The sequence below is a fragment of the Colossoma macropomum genome, unplaced genomic scaffold, assembly GCF_904425465.1.
Source record: "Colossoma macropomum unplaced genomic scaffold, Colossoma_macropomum, whole genome shotgun sequence".
Classification (NCBI taxonomy): domain Eukaryota; kingdom Metazoa; phylum Chordata; class Actinopteri; order Characiformes; family Serrasalmidae; genus Colossoma; species Colossoma macropomum.
In genome coordinates this window covers 43,033,513-43,055,183 of record NW_023494791.1, presented here as the reverse complement: position 1 = coordinate 43,055,183, position 21,671 = coordinate 43,033,513, and the positions used below count along the sequence as shown (strand labels likewise).

At 39.0% G+C, this 21,671-nt stretch overlaps 1 protein-coding gene and 1 non-coding gene across 2 annotated transcripts in view; one reads left to right on the top strand and one right to left on the bottom strand.

Annotated features, from left to right (window-relative positions):
* The window catches only part of atrnl1a (attractin-like 1a), a 370,723-nt gene extending 352,459 nt beyond the window's left edge, over positions 1–18,264 (bottom strand). The window contains 5 exon segments of the mRNA XM_036575121.1: positions 1,698–1,906; positions 2,726–2,854; positions 3,610–3,723; positions 3,840–3,923; positions 17,657–18,264. Coding sequence (XP_036431014.1) covers positions 1,698–1,906; positions 2,726–2,854; positions 3,610–3,723; positions 3,840–3,923; positions 17,657–17,883 — 763 coding nt within the window. The 5' untranslated portion in view covers positions 17,884–18,264.
* trnag-gcc lies at positions 270–340 on the top strand. The gene has a single exon. It is a non-coding gene; the product is annotated as a tRNA-Gly (tRNA).
* Positions 18,265–21,671: the final 3,407 nt, after the last annotated feature.

Here is a 21,671-nt window from a genome sequence, read left to right as displayed (position 1 = left end):
AGCTATTATTTTGAACATTTTTTGGCTTTACAATTTCCATTTTTATTTTACTTCATTACCCCCTCCCCCACCTTTTTCTTACGAAGTCTCTGGATGTTTACACTGTTTGAATGATTTGTGATCTTCAGACTATCAGGCTTCCAGAAACACACCAGACAATCACTATGGATATTTATGTGTGCCCTGTAAAACCACAGAGAGCAAGAGCAGTTTCTGCAACAGGAGCTAGTGACCCTCAGCTGGATGGGGTCACATGACCTCCCAGCTCAGCATTGGTGGTTCAGTGGTAGAATTCTCGCCTGCCACGCGGGAGGCCCGGGTTCGATTCCCGGCCAATGCACAGCCTCCTTTTGACCTAAATTACCTAAAATAGTAACAGGAATTCCACAGAAAGTGTACGTGTCCAGGCAAAACAGAAGCAGCGAACAGCAATTCTAGTGTGGTTAACAACTGCATTATGAGTGAATGTTTGCACTGTGAACTGAATGACTTGTGATCTATGATGACCACCTGCCCACAAGATTTAGCAAAGGCTAACAATGTTTGTATAACGTGTTGGTTAGCTTACTGCCTGTTAGCTAATTACACTAGCAACCTCTGGTTGAACATAACTTTATCTCTGTAATCCAACATCTCAGATTCAAAGCCCAACTTCTATCACCATGTAATTTCCTATTTCGATGCACCGTAGAACGGCCGCACTGGTGAGAGCTCCAGGTTTTTGTGTTTTATTGTGCTATTTCTTTGTGTTTTTACACATACCGCATTTAGGATCATTCAATATTATCATCAAACTCTTCTGAACATCCAATCAAAGCTCAAGACGGTCTTAACCTGGCTAATGAACAGTTTCTACCCACAGGCTTTTAGGCCCCCATTACCATTTCACTCGGTCACTTTGTTAGTATTATTTATTACATCATATCACTGCTACGAATAATATCACTGTCACTTTAAAATATATATATATATTCTTCTCAGATTATCCATTGTTTAACATATTTGTACACAGCAGAGTTATTCTTACATAGGTCCCTCCTGTGTCTATATTTTTTGCATATTTTGTGAATATTTAATTTATTTCAGTTCAGTTATTTAAGTTATTTCATTATTTACTTTTCGTATTTTTATTTTTGTATCATTTTGACTGCACTGTTTTTAGTATGTATATAATGCTGCCCTGCTGTAGAGTGATTATCTGTGCCTCACCACAAGCATTTCAATGCACAAATGTCCTGACATGTTGTGCAAATGACAAATAAACTCGACACCTGAAGTCCCACAGAGTCCTGATCAGGCACAACTGTTATAGATTTTAACTACAGCTGAAATAAGGATGTTTGTCTCTCTAATACAAATGGTTAACAATCATGAAATCAAATTTTAAGTAATATTGTGATATTTTCACTATTTGCAGCTATTTCAACAAGGACTTGTACCTGCATGCCTACACTGCTTCATAATGTTCAAAATGCACAACTACTACACAAACTATTCAGCATTTAGCTACATACTATCTTCTACTTATATATACTTTTTTCATACCGAATAACCCCAATGGAGAAAAAGAATTTGAGGATAGGCAGACATATTACTAAATTTATATATTTTCAGAAAAAATGTAGACCACAGCAGCGTTTGCAAAGCTGTTACACTAAGAGCATCTGTATGGCACTGAGCTAACACTGCCCCTTCACCTTGCCAGCTGTTATTGCAGATGCAGAGCTTTTCTCCAGTGAGGTCACAGTATCCATGGTCAGGACCACCACAGTTGTTCCAGCAGTAGGGGATGTCACAGGCCTCGCCCTTCCAGTACTTATCGCATTCACACTTCGCATTGGTAGAGATGGAGTCACCCACAGTACACTTTCCATGAGCTGAGCAGTTATTAGGACAGGAATTTACTCTGAAAAAAGTGATGGGACCAAAACAGGATTAAGAACATGCATTAATAACAAACTGACAAAAATAAAGGAACACTGCAGAGTTTTTAATGTAATCTCTACCTGCCGCATCTGCAGCACATGAAGATCAAAGACAATAATTCTGATGCGTTTCCTGTACTAATAACGACCATCTACATTCTCGCTGACTAAAAATAATAAACAACTCACACTTAGGTTTGTAAGTGCTGAAGCATCTAATGGCTTCTGTTATAAGTGTATTGCAAGCCAAAAGGTTTTCTGTACAGGAGAATTGTGGTAATCAAACATATGTTAGAGATACAGGAGATAGAATTAGGTTTAAAAATGCCAGAGTAACATTCCTTTAACAATGCTTACTCATTCTAAAGGATTACAGGTATTTTCATTCAAATGCCACAGACATATTTTGTTGCCAAGCAAAAGGAAATGTAGAAAACAATACAGATCAATCATCTCTCTTTCCCCTGAGTTCCACAGGCTGCTAACAGTTATCTCTACAGTCTGCTTGAGGCTTAACTGTGGCTTGTGCCAGGCTTTCTAGCCACATACATGTCTTTATAAAGCCCAATTAACCCTTTAAATGGCCAGGGCCCACCTGCAGGCCCAAAATTTTATTACACACTTCTATAACCTAAGAATAGCTCAGCCAGCTTTGCATGTAAGTAATAATAATAAGCCTAAGTATGTTATGTATATTAAGTATATAAGTATATGAATTAAGACACATGGTTAAAAAGCACCGGACTGGACGCAGTGGCCTAAGTGTGGAAAAACAGTTGCAGGTGTGTGCAAAGACTCACAAATAGATGATGTCAAATCCTGTGAGGTTGTAAGCTGCGTCACTGAAAAAATGCAACAAGGCAAAACCAGATGTGGTCACCACCTCTGGGATGCTTTCATTCTCTTTTGTTTCAGGAACGACCAAGCCACTGCAGACACAGCAGAACAAAACACACAGGTGAACATCTGTTATGACGGTGAGGTCAATTGGAACATGTTAAATGTCAAATAACATCCTGACAGTGCTTTAAAATGCACAAAAGTAAATAAATTGTTTCATAATCATGTGTAGTTCATGTCCAGTATCAACCATATAACCTTTGGCCATTTTTGTTATTTTAAAAGGAAGCAATTCATAGATTGTAAAAAGCATGATTTATTAAATCCACAGCAGGAACTGCCAAACCAAAGTTAGCTAACAAGTTTCGGATCAAAAACACAAGCAGGTATATTTTTTCTGGTTTCTGGTTACGGTATTGTATCTGTATTTGGCTGATGACAACAGAAAATGCTGGAACGTTTAACAAATCAAAATAGCACACTTGTGCTGTGGATTTCTTTCTGGGTGGTAGTAGAGTGTTTAAGTAGTTCAAGTATGATAGCCTGTTTTTAAACACTCACCTTAAGTGAAGCACTTAAACTGAAGACAGTCTAGTTTTTAAAGTAAGTATATCAGATTGGTATCGATATCTGTATCGGCCAATGTTCAAGGTTTTGATTTTGGTATTGAAAGCAAAAAAGGTGCTATCCAGCTATCTGTAGTTTGTACTATTCTTCACTTCATTATCAGACAATTTAGACATTATCATTATCAGACATTGAAGACAAAGTGTTACTGTGCCATCTCTATTTTAATGGATTATTGGTGCTCTCTTACTGGCCCCTGGATACGCACTCCACTCACCTGAATACAGCTACCAAAGGTGCATAGATGGAGTCTCCATCAAAGACGTACATGTGGTCCCAACCACACTCTGTAGCAAAATGATTAAATCTCAACCTGAGGACAGCATCTGGACTGAGGCACAGAGAAAACATAATTAGGGATTTGGTGAATCCAATGCCTGCTACACAATGCTCCCCAGCAGGCGGGGTGTACATTTAGATATAATGGAAGAATTAAGCTATACTCACAACCCCTCGATGAGCCATGTGCATTTGGTCTTGTACTTGTAGTTCACGGGGCCATCTGTGAGTGATCCTGATGGTTCAGTCAATCTGACGAAACAGAGAGGGATAGAACAAATAGTCTGAGACGTGTCAGGGCCCAGTACTTCACATCAAACCACTCTGAATTACTTTATTTGCATCTTAATGAGTGTATTATGTACATTCTAATGAACTTGCCTCCCTTGAAAGAATAATTACTAATAATAATTTGTTTATTGTTTTTTTTTGTTCCAGTTTTATAAAAGCGACAAGTCACTCAATTGTAAGCAATACAATTTTTACCTTTCATGAATTACTGCTTTATTTATGAGGCATGCAGACAATTCAGAAGACAATTCATCTGAAGACAATTCGAATGAGCTTATAAAATGTATTCATTTTTTACTGAATCAGAGGTGATCATGATGAGGCCTGATCATGCGATTAGGATTAAAGGCCCAATGTGACTATGACAGGGATTAAGAAGTGACAGATTGACAGCAGAGCCTGCCTCAGAAAAAACCTGCCTGTCTGTACCACTGTAATGTCTATCAGCATCAGTATGAGAACACCAGCCATGTGCACAAACACGCCACCTGCTCGTGATTCATCCTACTTTTACCTTTTCCTTCCTTTTCCTTTCTTTCATCGCTCCAACAGATCCAATAATCCATCAGATTGTAACAGAAACACTCATCTATCTCAGAAAGGATGAAGGTTAAGACCAGAGCATGGTATTACAAGGATGAAGTGAGATTGAGCACGCCGGAGATCAACCGTAGGTCAACTTGTCTATGCCGAAATACTCTGATCACACCACTGAAGCTTTCTAGTTTAGTACAGTTTCCCATACTGAACATAAAATCAATGTCATCGAAGGGTCATCTGACTTCAATGTAAACAAATTCCGAAACAACAACTATTGGGAAAATGCAAGGAATTAGGCAAAGTCATCCAGCTTGGATGCATAGTCGTCAGTGTCACTATACAAAGAACCATGAACACCCAAACCACCATCTGCACACTTAAATGATTCTTTGCATGTTGAAAATGTTCTTCAGATTGATAGAGTATGTGTTGTCTATGGCTCCATATAGAACCTTTTTGAAAGTGGTTCTATGTAGCACCATATAAACCTGACTTCATAACAATAGCAGAACCCTTTTTGGTGCTATATAGAACCATAAACAACATTAATCTCCATCAATCTGAAAAACCGTTTCACCATGCAAAGCACTTTGCAAATGGTTCTGTGAGTGTTCATAGTTCAATTAGATAAAGAACCCTTGAAGAATCTGCATAATTTAACCCAAAGATTCTCAGTCCAATCCCCAAGTGCACTTAGTCCATCCTCATTTCCATCTATTAAAGCTAGAATCTGTATTTTATTGTTTGGTCTAAAAACTTGGGCCGGATAAAGAGGAGACGTAGAGTGGTGTTTGCCTGATGTGTGTGTTGCGAAATGAGATGTAATAGTCAACAATATCTGGCTGCAGAGCCACAGAGCCACAGTTTCTCGTCAGCAGTTTTAAGCCAGTTGCATTCAGCGCCGACCCTTGAGGTTTTTCTTAGCAAAGTTTAGGGTAATCAACATTACAGTCATTTTACGTGGGTTTCCAATAAATTTGCGTTGGGCTAACGTTATATTTGAAGCTTTAGGCTAAAACAAACTTTGGTTTGAACGCAGATAGAGATTCACAGGGTAAATATTAAACAAAAACTACATATGATGTGGCCTGGGTAAACTAAAGGGGCTCAACCTCCTCACTCTTAACACAGGAGCTTTATGTGTACACTTACATTACATGTACAGGAATAAAACTTTACCTTAAGCAGGCTTAAACTGAGCATAATATTAAGCTTTACACTTAATCTAACTTTTTTTTTTCAATGTATCCTTGCTGAAACAAACCTTTAAGTGTTTATTTTGGTTTCTGATGGTTTCGGCTTATGGTTCAACCGGTTTTCGATGGCTGATTCGTATACTGGCAACGGTATCCCTTCCTGAATGATAATATGCATACAGAACCAGCACGAACAGTCGTTGTTTACATCAACATGTTATATCGATATATCTACAATTTAACTGGCGCAGGTTCCTCACCTCATCAGCTGTGCTAAGACCCCATCTAGCTGTAACGGTCCTCGACGAAACGGCACTGAGAAAACTGAAGTGCTTTAACGAGAAGCGTAACGTTAACTAAAGAAAATAGTGTTTTCTTTAAATAACATAATAATTCACAGTGAACGCAAAATAGTGCCCAATACAGCAAGCAACCAAAAAGCGTCGTTTATAGGAGACTAAAAGCTCAGAAAGGAAAGTTAGCGTAACGTAACCGCTACCAGTTCGAGCCGTTTCACGAAGCTGCAGCGGGCTTCGAATTTCCCGTTCCACCTTAAATGGGGTCTGCCCCTCAGGCGGCAGAATGTAACCGCTACATCATTAAGGTGGAACGGGAAATTCAAATTAGAAGCCCACACCAGCCTCTCAGCCCTTTCGCATTTCTAAAAGAAAAATTAAGAAACTAAACATTAGCACAGCCAAGCACTGGCGATTAGCTAACCTAGCTAGCTAACGCTACTCAACATAGCCAGTGTGACTAAACTGTTTTCGATGTTTCGAATAAGAATAATTTATCCAACTTTTGAAATTACAGTGTTTAGAATTCAGTCGCCTTTTCCCACATTTTCACACGCATTTAAAGTCGGTTGAACTGCACTAATGTTTCTCTAATTAAAATAAAAGCATATCTAGTTAACGTTAGCTAAACTCACACAGGCTTCAAATTCAGTTTAACCAACTTCAAATGCGTCAGAAACGGAAAATATACGAAAGATTAATGTCACTTAAAACACTGTTTTCCAATAAGCTGAATAAATTAGTGACATCCCTGCTCACTACTATAGCTAGCTAAAGCTAACTAGCTAAAATCCGTTATCCGCGGATATTTCAGTATCCGGTTAGCTAACCTAGCTAACGCTAAGCACGTAGCGTGGCTAACATGCCATAACCTAATGATTTCACAGACCTCCTTTAATATTTCATATTTCTTCTAGAAACTTGCATCCAACTGGAACGTAGTTAGCCACTACACGTACATTACAGCACTCGGCAACGTTATCTACATTTTTAATCGACATGTTCTGCTCACTCATACGACTTTAACGGTCATCCCTCAGTCTCGTTTAATGGTGGGGAATCGATTCCAAACGAGTCGATTCTTCGACTCCAGCACGGCCGGCAGTCAGAGCCGACAATTGGCCAGTGACTCTGAGAGTCGAAACGTGTGGAGTCGACTCCGTGGTTTTTCGTTGTAATTGCCTCAAGTGCCGTTCTGAGACAGGCGTGTGTTGCGTTTGAATTTCTTTATCAGCTTTATGACAACAAAACGCTGCTCTTCTTTTCCTTCATGAGTAGCACTGCCACGAACATGGATTTAAAACAGTACAAGGAACAAAAGCAAAAACAATAGAGAAAGATATTTTTCACAGAAGGATGGGGAAAATGACGTAGCTGAAGTTGGCTTCTTTTGGTAAATGCTACATCATTTAAGGTGGAACGGAAATTCGAGTAAGAAACTTGCGAATAAGCCAAATTCAGCCTCGTGGAAAGAAAGACAACATTCAGCTGCCCTGGAATGAAAACTTTAAATCTGTCTAATGATGGTTCATGTTCATAGAATTATGACTAAAGCAGGTTATGATTTGCTTAGTATACCACTCCAAGTTTCCCCTTCATCATGTGAAATGATGAATTCTGAAGATGTGTCTAAACATTAATTAGCTGTAAACATTTTTCAAGCAACCTGATATTACCTGGTATAATATACAACTTTCATATCACTCTCTTACAACTCAATATCTACTCAAAAATGGTTAAACTATATTTAGGTTGGCTTAATGTCTAATATTCAGCTTCTCTTTATCACCGGCTCTGGAGCTGTTGTTTTCAAATGGAGTCGAAGACTCGACTACATTCATTCCAGAGCAGGAGTCCAAAATTGTTGGCATGGTTTGGTTAAATCTTATCCAGTTTTGGCCCTGCACCCCCCTGCATTAGATAGAACTTGATTTATGAAAATGAAAATGATCTATCTGTGAATTCAGGCCAACAGGATGATCCTTATAATGTTCAATAATGTGAGTATACAGATATTGTTTATACTGTTCCAGTTATGCATTTTTTAATACTATCCATTCTTGACACATGATGATTTGAATATTGTTATTATAATTCATTATACATGATGGTGTCAACAAGTGGGAGCGCAATAACGATTTAAAAACAACAAATACACCAGAGAAGAAATTTCGCATTTGAAGTAAAAATATCCCCCTGGAAACTTGACTGCTGTAGCTGAATATATCACAGCACTGATATAAAATTCACATTCTGATTATATTATATAGTACAAAATAGACAGTATACAACATATGAGCTCTTTGTTAGAAAAGAATAACAGGTTACAGGCAAAACAAGCATTATTAATTCACAGGGCAGTTGCTAGACCACAGTAGAAGCAGAGTACCGAAACCAAAAAACAATGAAAAACTGAAAAAGTGTCCTCAGATTCCTACAACAGCCCAAAATACTGACCTCATGACCTCCATATGGCTGCCACGCTGGCAATAGTACAGAGGTGTATTACACCTTGGATTAGAGCGTGGGTTAAGGGGTGGCTGTTGAGGCCTGACAGGCAGGGATTCGAAAAATCATAGTTTTATATCTCTAGAAGAGCCGCCATGCTGTACTGCTCATAGTGCAGCGATGCTGCCATATGGAACTCTTTACACGACTGTAACTACAGGGTCACATAAACTTTGCGGTGCATTTTCTTTCCTATAATTATAAGTGGCAGGCCATGAGATTTTGCCAGAACACACAAAAAACTTTTAAGCTATTATATTAGCCATTATACATAACCCCCAACTTGGAATTTGTTTTACTTTTTTTGAGTAATATCAAAACTTGCTTATGTGGTTTCTGGCAGTTTATGACTGATATCTACAAAATTATAGACAAAATTTAGCTCTCAAGATGGCTGCTACTACTGCTTTTAGCCAAGAAACACACTTTTACCATTTAAAGCATATTTTATAACAATATCAGTGTCAGAAACCAGATGAGCAAGTCTATTTGAGATCACTTAATGATTTAGACACAGTTTGCACAATACTTATTGGTGTGTGTGTCCTTCCATTATGTGTTAGCTACATTAGCTCCGTAGCTTCAGTGCAAAACTAAAGAAGCACACCAAACAAAGCTTGGATCAATGGCTACTTTAGAGGGTAAGTGGAAAATAGTGTACATTTAATTTTGGACAGAACCATTGCTTTAATGTTGAAGGGGACCTAAATCTTGCTCTTGTGAACTCATTATACATGGAAAAGGTATATGCTGTTAATTACTTTCCAATGACCAATAGATGGCCGATGTACTTTGCCAAAGCAATATCCTCACCAATTACAGAGCTGGTGTGGTCCCAACAATGCAGCTTTAACAGCTTTTTGTTCCCCCATGGTCTCTCTGTGTTTGAGTCAGTGAAACTCACAGTGGAAAAAATTGATATGCTCCAGTATGGGAAAATTTTCATCACACCTGTCTATACAACCGTGTCCCAGAATACTACAGGTTTTTACATACCTTTCTGTTCTTGAGGTTTGCCAGTGGTTTTGCAATCTAAAGACGAAACCACACCACACACTGTAAAGTGTTCTTAACCCCTTAAATGGCCACAGCCCATCAGCAGGCCCAAAGTTTCACTACACACTTCTATAACCTAAGAATACACTATATGTCCAAAAGTTTGTGGACACCCCTTTCTATTAGTGAATTCAGCTGCATTAAGGTGCATTCACTGCTGACTCTGGAGTTCAAATGCACAGACAGCTTGTATAGTCTCCACAGAAAAGCACTGACAAGAAAACAGGATGCTCTGGAGCAGCCGAATATAAGCCTAAGGTCACTATGTCCAATGCCAAGTGTAGGCTAGGGGGGCATAAAGCCACCCAGTACTGAGCTGTGGAGCAGTGGAACTGCATTCTCTAGGGTGACGGAGCTCCAACCAATACTTTTAGAAATGAGTTGGAGTGGCATTCATGATCCAGAACTAATAATCCAACATCAACACCTGATCTCACCGATGCTCCTGCTGGTGAATGCAATCAAATCCTCACAATGTTCCAACATTTAGAAGAGTAGACACAGTTACTGCAGCAGAGTGGGACAAACTCCTTTTTAATATTCTTGATTTTGGAAGAAATATTGGATGAGCAGGCGTCCACAAATTTTTGACCAAATAGTGTAACTGTAACTCAGCTAGTTTGCATTGTAGTCCATGTAGGTACTGAATAATAAGCCTTAGTATGTCATAAGCTTGGAATCTTAAGGGGTTAATCTGTTAAACACTGACAGACAAGGTGTAGTATAGGGGGGTAACCACACTCCACAGATTTCTCTTCTAAAACAAATGTCAATATAATCTTTGACCTCAAAATGATTGGATTACAGTTCTTTATAGCCATGTAATGATACACTCAACCCACAATTTAATCCAATTCACAATACTCCTGATATTGTCACGATATTTTGAACAAAATTCCAATAAGAAAGATGACTATAATCGTGTTGTTGCACAACTCAACTAACAACACTAGAGCTGGGAGGCAGGAGGAGTGCTGGAGTGAAGTGTTGATTAGTGCTGATCATTCACAAACTTTGGTGTTCAAACAATGCAGGTGCATTAGATGGCATTATTCACAGAATGCCACATCTTTATGATGCACATTGTTACAGTTTTGCATTGATATATTGCATTGTTACACCTTTACTTCATAAAATCTCAAATCTCAATATTTGGGGTAAGTTTTGGAATTATTTAAAAGGTACACAAGCTACACAAATGTAAATGGAGGAGCTATTCACACAGTAGTGGAATGTAAACAGTTAAAACAATAAAGCAACCTTTTTTGGTCTGGATTCTTACATTTTTACAAAGTATTTTATTTGGACCAATGAGTGCATACTTTATTGAGTGTTATCATAAGCAATTATAACCAAATGTAACATTCCAGTTGAGGCAGTTGGATCACTATTGAACAGCTCTGAACAGGATTGATGTTATGCACTCCTACTGTTGACAGAGATCTACAAAGGTAGAGTAAAATACAGATTCAGTCAGAATATTTTCCACCCACACAGAGGCAGAAAAATAGAGAAATTCCAGAATCTCAGATGCCTGGCAGTCGAGAGAGTGTCTGTATGTGTGGTGTGTGCCTAGAGACAGTCCATTTAAAGGCATAAGCTTGTTCTATTTCAAAAGGATTTACACAGATGTGGACAGATGGCTCTATAAGCAGCACACATATGCGCACACACATACGGACACCTATACAAGCACACATGAACACACAAATAAAAGATAAAGAGAGTCCACTGAGCTATAATAATATTCTTATATAAACTCCATGTCCATCTTCTCATCATTAAAGTGATAACAGAGAGACAGACAGAGATGCACAGAACAGTGCCAGATACACTAGATCAGAAAACCTGCTAATTCAGTATCGAACCCCCAAGAAACACTCAAATAAAGTCCACAAAATGCTACTGTTCAGGTAAAGACACAATCTCAGTGTTAGTCCTCACAGCAGGCAAATACACTCCATCTTAATTCCATCCTGACAAGGTTGCAACTAAAAGTACTTCTATAGTAAAATAATCTACTAGATTAGTCGGCTAACTGAACCATCATACACACTTAAAAATTATGCTTCTTTAAGGGTTCTTTAGTAAAGAAAATGGTTCTAGATAAAACCATGAACACTCAAAGAACCCTCTGCATGATTAAAGGGATCTTTGCATCATGAAAGGGTTCTTTAGACTGATGAAGAATGTGTTGAATATAGTTCTATATAGAATTTTTTTGAGAAGCGTTCTATATGGCAACCAAAATCGTTTTTCTGTTATAATAAACTTAACATTGTAGCTGTAGAAGAACCCTTTTTGGTTAAAGCTTTAAATAATACAGCCAATAATAGAACCATTTAATTACATAAAAGGTACTTTGAGTGTTCATGGTTCTATATAGAACCATTTTATTTCCTAAAGAACGCTTGAAGAAATATCAATTTTAAGTGTGTAACTTAAAGGCCGTTACATCCCAAAGACAACTTCCACAAAAATGCAAAATATTCAGACAATTTTTTTCACATCAAAATTATATACACCAAATATTTTTTGCCATGTTATTCACAGCATAAACAAAAAACTAGCAGACTGTACAGATATCCTTTGCTGGTTAAGATGTGGGGTAGGTGTTCTGGTGTAAGTACGCATTTGTAATACGGCCGCTGTGCATTGTTTTGTATTGTTTATGTGCATGTTTTGATGTTTTCACACTGCCCGATGAGTTTGCCGCAGTTCTGGCTGAGATAGAGACCCCTGTGGCTGGTCTAGATAGCCAGCTATCTGAGCAACACTACTGCCACAGCTACAAGGCTTCTGAGGCTAAAGGGATCTTCCCCTACAGCTGAGGACACTTTCCGGGCTATGAGGCTCCCGGGGTCGTCCACTGGAGTGTTACACCACAGATATGAAGCTGCCTGGGCTGACCGCCTGTGTGGTGCTTCACTGCAGCTATGAGACCTCCCAGGCTAAGCTGGACCTTCCCCCGTGGCTAAGGACTCTTTCTAGGCCAGCTAAGTGACTCTGTGCCGTGGTCTTTGTGACTCTGTGCCAGATTGGGAACTGTGTGTGTGTTTGGGTTGTGGGTTGTTTTGTTTATGGCCGATTATGTATTTTGTCACTGTTATAAAGCATTCCTGGGTTTGTAAAAGGCACTATATGAATTAAGCTTCTCACAAAACAGGCAAATAGGGACACTGAGCTGGGCTGCTTTCCATTTTGAAAAAGTGAAAGGAGACAGAGAGTCTCACCACCTCATTCAGGAGCTGAAACATTATGTCCACTTTCACACATTACATGGATGTCTAAGTCAGTTTGAGCTGATTTTGAAGATGCAGCACCCAATGTGACAAAGCAGCAGGTAAATGAGTCCTTGTGAAGTATATGTTGAAATGTATTGAAATGTATTGTATTGCACTGTGTTTAATTCTGTTTCTTTTCTCTAGGTAACAACATAGGCCTTTGTTTCCAGCAATATCTGAGCTCAGGAGAAGCCTTCTCTCTAATCTGTAACTAGCAATGATATTTTCTCTGAGATGACAACAAAGCACTTTTTGTAAGTCACTCTGGATAAGAGTGTCTGCTAAATGCTGTAAATGTAAAGGTCAAAAAGTTCTAGTTATTGCAACACAGATGATCCATCATCTTGGTTGTCGCCATGCCAACACCAGAGACAGCAGTGACTGGTTGAGTGAGTCATGTCGCCTGCAGAAATGTGCAAAAATTTAGCATAGGGCTAAATCAAATAATGTCACAAAAAATCAAGCTTGGTGCGCAAGACATCAGCACCTAGACGTGTTTCTGAAAAAAATAAATAGCAACATCCAAATAAATCATACAACTTAATCATGATTGGTGTGTAAAGGCTTTAACGTTCACTTTACAGCGTCTATGCACAATTCTGTCTGTGCAATGAAACAATTTCTCTTTTTATGATGCAACGAAATAATAAAAACAATATAGCCCCCTACACTTCTGGCAGTCTTCAATCTGTTAAAATGACTATGTGTATCATATTAATATGTAATTTATGTTCAAAGTGGATATGCTGGTCTTCCTCATCAAATAAACCTGTCTGAATCTTAACTTATAGAAAATAATAGCAATTTAAATCACAGTCACAATAATGGCCTGAAAAGTCAAACTTAGAAACCATCCCAAAATGGTTCAGCCCAATTTTGTAGTCTTAAGTTCAATGCAATGAAGCTGAGTTATAAACTCCCATAATTGGAATATAAAATACAGATATTACAAATATCATGTTTACAGTCAGTTTTATTGACCCCTTATAAATGAAAAGCTAAAAAGCTAAACAACATTCAGCAGAGAGACTAATACTCACAGATAGCACACAAACATTCAAACTTAGGCTCTACTGTTGCTCAGCACTGAGAAAACTCCACATTCAGAAATACTCAAGGGCAAAGAACAAGAGCATGGAAAACCGCACAACACCACATATATTAGGCTTTTCATCCCAGACTAGCACGATTTGACAGGCTTTTGCAGAACAAAATGTCTCTCTTTAGTCTTTTTATATTTTATGGGACAGAGACGGAGCTGATTATCTCAATCCCTGGGGATGAACTCTTCTCAATGTGGATATATTTGCTGCAGAACTGCTCTTTGCCGTGCCAGTTTTTAGAGCGCAACATCAGTGAGAAGCAGAGAGAGAGAGAGAGAGAGAGAAAGAGAGAGAGAGAGAGAGAGCGCTTCTGCACTCTGCGTGCATCTGTGTGTAAAGGTATCAGTGAGTGATTCAGAAAGACGATGAAAGATGTTACGAGAACAAAGCTGAATTGTCTAACTAACTCATGAGAACCGTTTAACTGAACCTATTCCAGCTTCCACTGTGTAACACTGAGGCTGTTGACACCTTGCACTAATATGTGTTTCATGTCTGGGGTTATACTTTGGCCGGATTAGGGCTGGGCAGTACAACAATATATATTATTATGTGACAGTACAACACAATATGCTTTTCTGAACATATCGTGGATATTTTCACGCCTTGTACAACACTGACCAACTGCATCGTTCATTGTAAAGAGAGCAAAATTAGTCCCGTTTAACTGGAATGCCAAATATTGAATAAAAATATAGAAATCACTGTATGAAAATAATATAAAAATCACTGTATTCACAGTTTTTGATAGTATTTTTTAAAATGTATCAGTACTGGTTCTTGCTCAGTTCCAACAGATCAGATGTCTGAAAAAATAAATATTGTGACATATTGTGTATCTAAAAATTTTCGCCATCCTATATTTCCTATCCGATCCTATATAATCGCGATACTATATTTTCTGCCATATCGCCCAACTCTAGGCAGGATTTCATTTACACTTTTCACTGAAAGTGACCAGATGAGATCTGATTTTCCTATGTAAAGAGCATATTAGCACATACGTCACTTCCTTTTACTTATTCCCATTGCAATATGAAACAACATGCTCAGATTTGATACTTTCATCAGCTCAGAGTCTTTTGGTTCGGGGATAACTCCAGCCTCATGTATTCTCCATTTTGCGTTTACTTGTTTATACAAAAATGCATTCCATTTACAGTTGTGTTGAATGTTTGGCTAACACTTTATTTGGATGGTCCACTGTAGATGCTAAGAAACATTCAACTAAATATCCATTAAATGCACCTGAACTTCAAAGGTCAGTGTGAAAGATTTTAGTAAATCGATCCCTAAACTTAACCTTAAACTCAAGGCAAAACCTACAACTACTCATAAACCTAACCCTAACCATAATGTTGTTAATAATCAACTGAACATCACCAGATGGTTTGGTAATGGTTTAGGTATCTGTAGAGCATCTATAGGGGACCATCCAAATAAAGTGTGTCCAATGTTTGTTGTGACATTTGTGGCGTCCAGTGTTGGTTCCTCTATTTTGGTACAGCTATATGACGAATGTATCTCAGAAGTAATGTAGGCTTATACAGCAATTAACTTTGGTTGCTTATGCTGACTGCCCTGCGATGGACTGGCGACCTGTCCAGGGCGTATCCTGCCTTCTGCCCAATGACAGCTGGGATAGGCTCCAGCACCCCACCGTGACCCAGAAGGATAAGCGGTTTAGATGATGTATGTATGTATGTATGCTTATGCTGAACAAGACTCTATACACAATACCTCTTTATCTAATTCAAATCATAATAAGATATCTCCTCATCTACTCACAAACACAAATGTTGTATCATTTAAAAGTTTTGAACCTACACTTTTGACAGAGTCTGGCTTATTTCGCTAAGCTACAAGTGAGAAATAATCAAACTAAATGTAAGAAGAGCCATTTTAAGGCACTTAGGGCATGAGGGATCTAGAAGAGTTAAAACAAATGCAGTATAACAGGCTAAGAGGTATTATAGGGGCATTGCTCTCACTCACAGCTGCTAAAGATTCAGAATCAAGTAAGCAACGTGCAAAAAGACTCATCATGCCTCCAATACAATATGCATACAAGTAAATTACCTCCTACAATATTTAACACCAGAACTGTATCAACAGCCACCCACATTCCTCAGTACAATGTGGCCTACTGAACTCAAATCCACCGCTCTCTGGGACGAACACCAGATGTCATAAAGGACTTTACTGTCATATGGTTCTGCAGAGTACAGCCATGTCATTATCTACATGTCATCTGGAAGCTTTAGGAGTTGCCAAATGCACAGCAAAATCCCCAACTGAAATAACCTACAGTTTTAATTGCAACTGGACTTGAATGAACATTGTGAGTGTTATTTTCCATCTCATCCCTCTCAAACCTTTGACTGTCATAGTCTGTAAAGACCTCCATGATCACAAACCCCTACATGAACTCCTAACTTAGTCCACCAACCAAAAATATCCCGCCAACAGAATCCTGATCCTGCAGGCAGCGTCCTGTGACTACTAATGACGGACTAGAGCCCATGAGTCAGCTTGTTTCACCATGGGCTGCACTACAATCCCCAGCATGCACTGCAACATAATGTGTGCTCTGACCCCCTTCCCCAACAACAATACGGGTCAGCAGTTATACAGAAAGAAAAGATAGTGTTCAAGCAAACAGGCAGTTTTAAAAACCTTCCTCCCGGGGACATTTAAAGAGGTTCAACAGTTATCTGCAGCAAATGTAGTCCATTGTTTTATATAAAACAAGCTGTTTTTATTTAAAACTACTTTTTAAATCATTGAACTATTCAGTGCCTATTTTTTGCCATTGTAGTTTCAGCATATTTTGGATAAATAATGGCCTGTTGAGGCAAAATGTTAAGCATAAAACGAAATAAAACCACAGCTGGCCCACGGATCTGTTGAGACTTTTTAATATGGCCCTTTTAGTGGTTGAGTTTGACACCCCTGGACTAGAGGACGACTAATGCAAACTGGGCAGCAGTGTAGATGAGCTCCTTGTTTTCTACACTTATTGTCCATTTTATCAGCTCCACTTACTATATAGGTGCACTTGCTAGTTCTACAAATACAGACTGCAGTCCATCTGTTTGCCTGAATACTTTGTTACCCTGTTCATCAAGGGTACAGGACCACCACAGAGCAGGTGCTATTTGAGTGGTGGGTCATTCTCAGCACTGCAGTGACACTGACGTGGTGGTGGTGTGTTAGTGTGTGTTGCGCTGGTATGAGTGGATCAGACACAGCAGAGCTGCTGGTGTTTTTAAACATTATGTCCACTCACTGTCCACTCTATTAGACACTCCCACCTTGTCAGTCCACCTTGTAGATGTAAAGACTCTACAATGGACTGTCTAATATCAGGCCACTCTGGATGACTTTGCTTACATCTCATCCACTGAATTATAGGGAATTGTGTACAGTTCCCATATAGGACAGTGCAGTTTTTGCATTCTCATTTATATTAAACTGGTATCATGCATTAAGCAGTCAACACATCATCATAGCTATAATGTTTCTAACCACATGACTATATACAATATGAGGCAAAGCTGATCATGAGCAACACTTTCTGCTTTACTTTCTCCTTTTGTATGGACTCAGGTAAACTCCCACCAGTGGAAGAAGAGTAAGTGAGCAGGTGTCACACCTGCTGCAAAGACCGCAGAGGCTGCAAGGTGGAAGGTGAAGTAAAGAAAAACTCACTTGAATCTCCCCTGACAGTGCTGACACTGCTCTCCCACCCAGCCATGGTCACAGATGCAGCTTCCATTAACGCATCTTCCACTGAAGCAGCGCTTGTCGCAGCTCTCAGAGAGGAACAAGAGAAGGTAAAAGCAAACAAGTGTCCACAGGTATCTCCTCGGCCACAGTCCATACTGTGAAGCTCGAGCAGAGAGAGATGAGAGCATCCTTTCTGTCCTGAAGTTCATTCAGCTCCGGAGATGTCCTGCTTTGGAAACCATTGTGCCTCCTCTTCACATCTGCTGGTGTCAATGAACAACAAGCTTCTGAGACAATTAGTCACAACAAAGCATCAGCTACGTGACGGAGCTGAAGTCAGCTTCTCGTTCGAACTTTCCCGTTCCACCTTAAACGGTGCAGCAGTTATTATTATAACGCCTCAGACGCCAGAATGTACCTGCTGCCCCATTTAAGGTGGAGCGGGGTTATTCGAACACGAAGCTGGCGAATAGGAAGCCACTTTTAGCCTCGCAGCTACGTGTATATTTTGTTGTTATTTAAATAAAATAGTCGAAAAGTTGATTTTTTCTTTTGTCTAATTCAAGATCATACAATTCTCTCGGCATCGAGTTGGTTGTTTATTTTTTTCTGCACCTCTATTACGACAAGCCCCGCCCTGCCTCGCATGGAATGGCTCGTAGTTCGTCCGCAGAAGCAGTGTGCTGATTGGTGGACTCTTCGTGAGTATGAACTTGTATCCAATCACAGCTCAGGGGGCGCGAGAATGCTAGCCAATCGCAGAGAAGAGAGGCGGGACTTGTCGGAATACAGGTGGGGAAAAAATAACGCCGCCTCCATACTACAGCATGGTTCTCAAGAGTTCTTTAGTAAGGTCTACACACGTAAAAAAGATGTTCTTCAACTGTTCTTTAGTAAAGAAAGTGGTTCTATACAGAACCATGAAAACTCAGTGCATGACTGCATGATTAAAGGCTTCTTTGCATCATGAGATGATTCTTCAGATTGATGGAGAACGTGCCCTTTTTGAAAAGGGTTCTATGTAGCACCAAAAAGGTTCTGCTATTGTTACAATGTCAAGCTTGTTTTGGATGAGTTGAATGAGGTGGAGTGATCCAGAACTAATGACCCAGCATCAGTACCTGACCTCACTAATGCTCTTGTGGCTGAAGCCAATCAGTTGCTCGCAGCAATGTTCCAAAGTCTAGCGTAAAGCCTGCAGCAAATGGAGAATTAACTCCTTCTTAAAAGAGAATTTTTTTACATTTTCTGCTTTATTAAATGGTTAAAATGTAAACCAAGTTATTCAAAGTGGTTTGACGTGGTTGTAGAGAATCTAATCTAATCAGAATTGTTCACAGTGGTAGTGATAGGAACCAGATGGCTGAAGAGTTTAATATCTCTAAAAGCTCCCTCACAGAAAGTTATTATACAAAATGGTTATGATGACTGAGACATTGTTTTATAATATTTATGAGATAAGGTTTTGGCTTAAAATCTTTTTTTTTATCCATTATAGTGGAGACGTACATGAAGGGCATTGTAATGCAATATAGAGGCCAACGAAAACTTATTTTTATAGCATGATAATAGCATGTATGACGAAACCAAACAATTATGCAATCACATTTACAGTGAGTCTCTGGCATAAAATCTGTGTTTACCAGCTGACTGACATGCAAGAGTCCATTTGAGTGAATTTGTCTGCAAGCTGAAGATCATTTTCTGGACATTTGGATTAAATCCACTGTTGCTGCATGAATTCCTCTCTGCTCTGTTCAGCCTTAGATGAACTGAGCAGTCACGTGTCTTGGCCTCGAGGGACAGATAAGGATAACGACGGCTGATTATGAGGATGATATGAGGAAATATCTGTGTCTTGCTGTATAAACTAGCCCTGCTGACTCAAAGCGGTACTGCTCATAACATAACTCTGTAGCGTGTATCATTATCTCAAAGACCCTCAGAAAAGAAAGATATCACATTTGATGGAACGACGAACTTACAAACGTTCCAGCAGCCAAAACATCTAATTTATTACTTCCATTATTATTGGTGGAGAAGAAACATTGCAAAAATTGGTCTTGGTCTGGATGGAAATGAACTATATGTCTGGTGATAGAACATTAATTAGGCCAGCATCTTTTTTAAACTGACAGTTTGTTAACTTTATACATTCCACTTTAGGCTTAACACAAGAGTGCCATCTAACCAGAGCCGTCTAATGAGTAAAAAGAGTAAAAACAGTCCAAGCCTTCCCTATACAAATCACTCTATACTAGCCTTCAAAAGTGCGGAATCACTATTTTCAATCAAATAAAACCAGTCTGGTTGTGAATGCAAATGATTGTAACGTGACACTAGCACTCTACATGTTCCAAATAACATGTAGGAGGAAATTTTAGATGTGTCTAGAAAGAACACAGCTGTAAGTGATTCTAAAATGGCTTAGAAAGCTGTGTAACATTAAGAGGGAAGTTATAGTAAAATCAACCTTTAGAAGGTCGCATGATCAAATCTTGAAATTTGCAGATAATGTGATAAGACATTGTTATAAATAGATAATTACAGTATCTTATTACTTGTTGTTCCCTCTCAATAAACATACTGATATATTGAATAAAACTAAAATACATTCTGGTATCTAGATGGTAATATTTGAATGTGCACTTGAATAAGATAAGAACAACTGTTAATTATAGCAATAATCCACTGTACGCCATATGTTACAGTGATTTGGCCTTATGTGGTTTATTACTTTAGCAAAATACAATATGATAAAAATATATCAACATTAAATTAATACATTATTTTATCATTAAGAGGTTAAATGAATAGGTTAGGTTTTTTAACAGTAAGCTATGGTTGTCTAGCAAAATAACAGTAACAGCACAATATTTTTGTTTCTTTTCTTTTTTGACCCAGTTTTCCCCACAGTTGAGGCCAGTTCCCACGAGCTAGCTAGATCTTCCTCTATCACACAGTGCTGCCAAACAGACGGTGAACCTCCAGCCCACGACTGTAGGGCAGTCGTGGGCTGGAGGTAAGGGAACCAGTCTTGTGTTTGGAAGGTCACCGGTTCGATCCCTTCAGCTGACAGTACGTGACTGAAGTGCCCTTGAGCAAGGCACCTAACCCCCAGCTGCTCCCCAGGCACCGTGGATAGGGCTGCCCACCGCTCAGGGCAAGTGTGCTCACTGCCCCCTAGTGTGTGTGTGTTCACTAGTGTGTATGTGGTGTTTCACTGCACGGATGGGTTAAATGCAGAGGTCTAATTCTGATGTGTTCAGACACAGTTGGCTAAAAATTGGTTCATTTTCATTTAAAGTCCTTCTCTCCATGCACATGATGCCACCACTCCTGCTAACACAACATCACTGGACAGCTCAACATGCTTAGAGGAGAGCGCTAATTGTTAATTCTGTCACATCAGCACTGTATTGACATCATTAGACTGGCAGCATCCTTAAAAACCACACAAATGAGCACCCTTTGCCAGTGTGGTAGCCATACAAGCTGACCTGCACTCAGGCTACACTGCTCAATATGATCAGACTGAAAGTGGTTTTCACCTTTTTTAATACTCTTCTGGTCATCTACATTCTGGTGCCTCAGACTTTATAATAATTTTAAGGTGGAACAGAAAAATTTGAATTAGAAGCTGACTTCAGCTTCATAGTTTTAATGCTGGTAGTATTTTATTTTTTTTTGGTAAGGTGATTTAAGCTATTAAACTATCCTATCTAAGGGTTTTATGTATGGAGGATCCTATAAATAAGCGCTACGATATGACATTTCAACAAGATAACAGTAGCACAATTTTTCAGAACACCCACCTTACTTTTGTTTTGCTTAGTGATGTCAAATTTATTTCCCAGTAGCATTAGCTTGCATGGAGCAATATTAGTAGAATGACTCTTTAGCCATTATATATTTCAGAGGATCCAGTAATATGTGGGAAAAAGACGTAAACAAGACAAAATGCATCAGGTTCTAAACATCTTTATTTACCACAGGA